General features: G+C 43.2%; 1 protein-coding gene across 2 annotated transcripts; it reads left to right on the top strand.

Annotated features, from left to right (window-relative positions):
* The first annotated feature begins 213 nt into the window (after positions 1-213).
* On the top strand, positions 214-4286 carry LOC147459119 (uncharacterized). 2 transcript variants are annotated; one of them, XM_086510452.1, is made up of 8 exons: positions 214-505; positions 771-897; positions 2049-2207; positions 2316-3036; positions 3129-3253; positions 3371-3411; positions 3536-3634; positions 3746-4286. In XM_086510452.1, exons 3-8 carry the CDS (start codon positions 2205-2207, stop codon positions 3897-3899), a joined length of 1143 nt encoding a protein of 380 aa, XP_086366578.1. In that variant the 5' UTR covers positions 214-505; positions 771-897; positions 2049-2204; the 3' UTR covers positions 3900-4286. The 2 variants fall into 2 exon arrangements, with proteins under 2 accessions (XP_086366578.1, XP_086366577.1); XM_086510451.1 differs by having other exon boundaries at positions 215-505; positions 2049-3036.
* Positions 4287-4659: the final 373 nt, after the last annotated feature.

The following is a 4659-nucleotide window of genomic DNA, read 5'->3' as shown; positions in this document are numbered from 1 at the left end:
AAAGGTGCATGAGACTGAGACCAGGAAAAAATGAATCACGAAATATAGAAAGGCAAAATGTATGGCATTTGGGTGGTCAAAGCTTTACCTACGTACCAAGCGAATATGCCATTAGTGCTGCGCTCATTGCGCTCGCTCTCTCTCTCTCTCTCTCTCTCTCACACACACACACACACTCTCTATCTCTGTCTCTCCCCCCGCGACTCCTCCTATGGGCCATGGGCGCGCACACAAACAAAGTCACTAGCAACATAAGAATTCTCTCATGCGCCAGAAAATGATTCTCCCTCTCGTTCATACGCCACACAAGTGACCCCTCTCTCTCTCTCTCTCTCTCTCTCTCTCTCCCCACACACACGCGCGCACACACACGCAGACGCGCGCCCACATGCATATATATGTTTCAAGGACAGTCTCTCTCTCCTCCAGCTACCCACCATCACCTTGGTGTGAGCTCTCTGATTTGAAGAAGCTCGCAACTTCCGCTCCCCCTTTACTCTCTCAGGTATTCTTCCCCTCGCGTGTGCTTGTTCTTTTCTTTTGTGGGCTGCAATCTCTGATTAAGGTCTGTTCGGTCTGGCCATAATGGCCGCATGCCAGGACACATGTGGGCACTCGGGTCTTTCTCTTGCTTGGTTTTATAAGTGGTTTCCTTATCCACAGATAATTATTCTTAGAAGCACTTCCATGTACCCGACAGTCTCTGCAGTTTTATTATGCTGTATGCACAAATAAGATGTTTTTTGCGACGCTTTTGCACTGTCATGCAGGATCAGCTTCTTACCTCTTGATGCTGCTTCTACAAGAAAGACCTTTAGTTTTCCCTGCTTGTGTGTAACATGGTTCTTGCCAGCAAAGTGTGACATGTGAAAGAAGTCTGCTCGAAGTTTGTACATGGTAAGCCTGTTGGATTGCGGATTATGCCCTACATGCAGACCTAATTGACATGTCCAAAGATGTGTGTATACACTGTACATATGTGCATGTGCCATCAATGTTGAATTCTGCAGGTAACTTGCAAGAGATGTATGTACATGTGACATCATTGTTGAATTCAAATATGCAAGAGACATACATGGCCCTTTGGACAGAAGCTTGGTAGGGTTATTGTATGATAAGGTGGTACCAAAAAGCTTGTCTTGAATGTGTCATACATATATGCATGTGCCATCATCGTTGAATTCTACACTCAAGAGACATTCGTTCTTGTGTCATCATCGTAAGATTTGATACACAAGAGACATACTTGCCCCTTTGGACAGAAGCTTGGTTCTAGGGTAAAAGCACAATAAGATGGCACCAAATTTTTTGTCTTGAATGTGTCATACATATGTGCAGGTGTCATTATCATTGAATTCTACACGCAAGAGACATGTATGCATGTGTCATCATTGTTAAATTTGATTCGCAAGAGACATACTTGCCCCTTCTTGGTTGTAGGGTAAATGCATAATAAGGTGGTACCATTTTGAATGCGTCATACATATGTGCGTGTGTCTTTGAATTCTACACGCAAGAGATATACGTGCACGTGTCATCATTGTTAAATTCCATGCGCAAAAGACATACTTGCCCCTTTGGATAGAAGCTTGGTTTTAGGGTAAAAGCATGAAAAGGTGGTACCAAAAAGCTTGTCTTGAACGGAGCTAGCAAAGCTCCTTACTAGCTTCTACTTCGGTCTTTTATTGCATATACCATTGGAGAGATCTCTGATGAGTGTAGATTGTAATAGCTAGCCTCCACAAAAATGTTTTGCACAAAAAAATTAGACGTCCAGCTTGTTACAGGACCTGACTAACTAGTGTAGTTAGTGGTCCACCTTAGCATGCAGTTAGCTCTGTACCTCCATGTATATAGTTTGAAAGTGTTTGTTTACTGGTATTTTTTTCCGTTATTTTGAAGGGTGAAAATGTGATCTACTCTTCGAAAAAAACACTAAATTTTCCTGCATGACTTTAAATCCTTGGAATTTGTTGGGCCCTTAAAATATCAACTCTGGTCATTGTCTCCTAAAGGCTCTTCTCACTCCCAATTGTCACGATTTGCAGGTACAGATTTTTCAACGGTTTCTGCCTTGTGTGTTGAGAGATCCCATGAGGTGGGAGCTTCCATATTACAGAAGTGCAACAGGCTCCTTTTAAGAATGATAGTCTTTTGTCCACACAAAAAATACAGATTTTGGGATCTACGCTAACGAGAAACAGATGGTTGGTACTGCTTGCTTCCAGTTACGGTTCCGAGATACAAGTCAGTGTTTGACAACGGTATTCCTTTCAAAGTCTCATTACAGCAGTCCCCATCCTTATTTTATTCAGGTCATTGGCAAGCCCCATGTGGCGTCCCCCGTCTTGTGTCAGAGCCGGAGCCGGAGCTTCCAAGCATCTATCAATGCAGAAGTATGTGATAATGTGCATCTCTCGGGCTCTTGCAAGCGATCAGTTTGCCACACTAGCTCATGCATGGAGAGGGGACTCGAGTTAAGGTGTGCGACAATTTGGCATGGACTACTACCATCACGTCATCCATTGGTTTCACAACAAAGCACTCCATACAAGAGCAGCTTCTCTACTCATTGCTCAACAGCTTCATCTTTCAGATTTTCCTGCAGTTCCAGCCAAAATCAAGTTTGGCCTGACCCTGCTGTGGCTTATTGTCATGCAAACCCAAGCGCGATCTTTGAAGCTACTCATGGGTTTGCTAGAGGCACAAGTCTTCCAAATGGTGGTGTTTTGAGGAGAGATGCTATGGCCTCAAGCCTACTAGATGGTTCTTGGAATGTGGCATGGGATGCAAGGCCCGCACGGTGGCTTCATGGGCGGAACTCTGCATGGCTTTTGTTTGGTGCATGCAGTTGCTTCTCCGCAGTATCCAACCTTCCAGCAAGTCCAAGCATTCTACCCGCCTCTCTCGTGTGTCTCAATGAGAAGGTGGATGAGAAGCAGCATGCATCTTTGGATAACGGCTCCAATCTTGAAGTTGCTCTTATGTCCAATCCCCTCCTACAAAGGAAAACCTCTCTTGGCTATACTGTCATTGGCAAGTGTTTCTGTTAATTTGATACTCTACTAGTCTTCAATTTTGTCATCTGCAAATATTATATTTATAACTGTTTTTGTTCTTCTCACCAGGTATGCCTAGTGATGGCCGGTGCCTCTTTCGTGCCATTGCTTATGGTGCTTCACTGAGAAGTGGAAAGCCAACCCTGAGTGAGGAGCTGGAACAAGAGCTTGCAGCTGATGATCTTCGGAATAAGGTACATAGTCCTTACCTCCATGCCATAAATGTTGATGGAGGTGGGCAATGGTAAGCAAGAGTGGGTCAGCATCTCCATGTTTATGAAGATGACAGTGAAATTGGTGTGTCATTGCAGGTTGTGGATGAGCTTGTCAGGCGGAGAGATGAATCAGAGTGGTGAGTGCATTTTTTTTGCCAACTATGAAAATACTGAGGCTGTAGACATTTGTTGGATGGTTCATATAATTGCTACATTTTTATCAGATATATGCCAAAGCTGATATGGTTTGCCATCAATTAGGTTCATTGAAGAAGATTTCGACACTTACGTAAGGAGGATGAGAGAGCCATACATATGGGGTGGAGAGCCTGAGCTTCTTATGGCTTCACATGTTCTCAAGTGAGTCGAGAACGACTCAGACCGCACAATTTTGGATTTTCTTGTGGAAGTGACATTGTTTCTTGCCATAAATTTCTGTAGGCTTATTTTGGGTTTACTATGCATGTACAGGATGCCCATCACGGTGCATTTGCTAGAAAAGACATCAGGAGAGCTGATTTCAGTAGCTGAGTATGGAAAAGAATATGGGAGTGAGGATCCCATTAGGGTTCTGTACCATGGTTTTGGGCATTATGATGCTTTGCAGATTGAAGGAAGATCCTAGACCTGATTTTGTTTAATGAGGAAAAGTGATAAAAGGTTATGATTATAGAAAGAAGGTCCAAGACCTTTGGTGATGGGAGAAAATTATAGTGGAAGGGTGTGAACTCAAGGTAAAGGTAAAACACTTGTGTACAGATGGCATTGCAAATTCTCTCTTGCTCTGCTGGGCACATAAGATGTCTCAATAAGGTCTTGAAGCTGGGGAAGAAGAGGCCATACATTCACCTGAAGCAACATTCCGAGTATGGCGAAGTCCATACACATGATTGACAAATTAGAGGGTTAGGTTGGAATTTACATGTTGCTGTTTTTGGGCAATTGGTGATCTCCATCAGTGCATCCAAGCTATGTAACTACTGTCAGAATTTATTAAAGATGTTTGGAGAGAGGTCAAGTTTGAATTTGCTGCTGCTCTTAATTGTAGTGGCTGGGTTTTCGTGATTAATCTGCTCTGAGATCTGTGAGTCTTTGTTTGGGCTGCTTGCAATCATGTGAGGCGTGCAGAAATTGTCATTTTTGTTGGGCATATTGGGTATTGTGTTCAATTTTGCAAATGTTATTAGCCTTCTGTATGCGACTGGCTAGGAGGTGTGAAACATAGGAAGCCTTGGTTGTGATCATGGCCACTGCGGTGAAAGTGTGAAACTCGTGAAATGTTTCAAGGCTTCATGAAATGATTCATCCTTGGCCTGCAAATTTGCTCCACCAAACTAGAATTTGTTAAGATATGGGAGTTGGTTGAAATTTCACTCTTAATGATT

Source organism: Adiantum capillus-veneris, chromosome 4, assembly GCF_014529385.1.
Source record: "Adiantum capillus-veneris isolate H3 chromosome 4, ASM1452938v2, whole genome shotgun sequence".
NCBI classification, from domain to species: Eukaryota; Viridiplantae; Streptophyta; class Polypodiopsida; order Polypodiales; family Pteridaceae; genus Adiantum; species Adiantum capillus-veneris.
The sequence above is the reverse complement of the archived record's forward strand: the minus strand, read 5'-3'. Positions and strand labels throughout refer to the sequence as shown.

Excerpts from the sequence above, each read along its gene's own strand:
- LOC147459119 (XM_086510451.1), top strand. The coding sequence starts at position 2,205 with ATGGTTGGTACTGCTTGCTTCCAGTTACGGTTCCGAGATACAAGTCAG. Across the intron at positions 3,037-3,128 it reads TCTTGGCTATACTGTCATTG|GTATGCCTAGTGATGGCCGG; the intron begins GCAAGTGTTTCT and ends TCTTCTCACCAG. Across the intron at positions 3,635-3,745 it reads ATGGCTTCACATGTTCTCAA|GATGCCCATCACGGTGCATT; the intron begins GTGAGTCGAGAA and ends ATGCATGTACAG.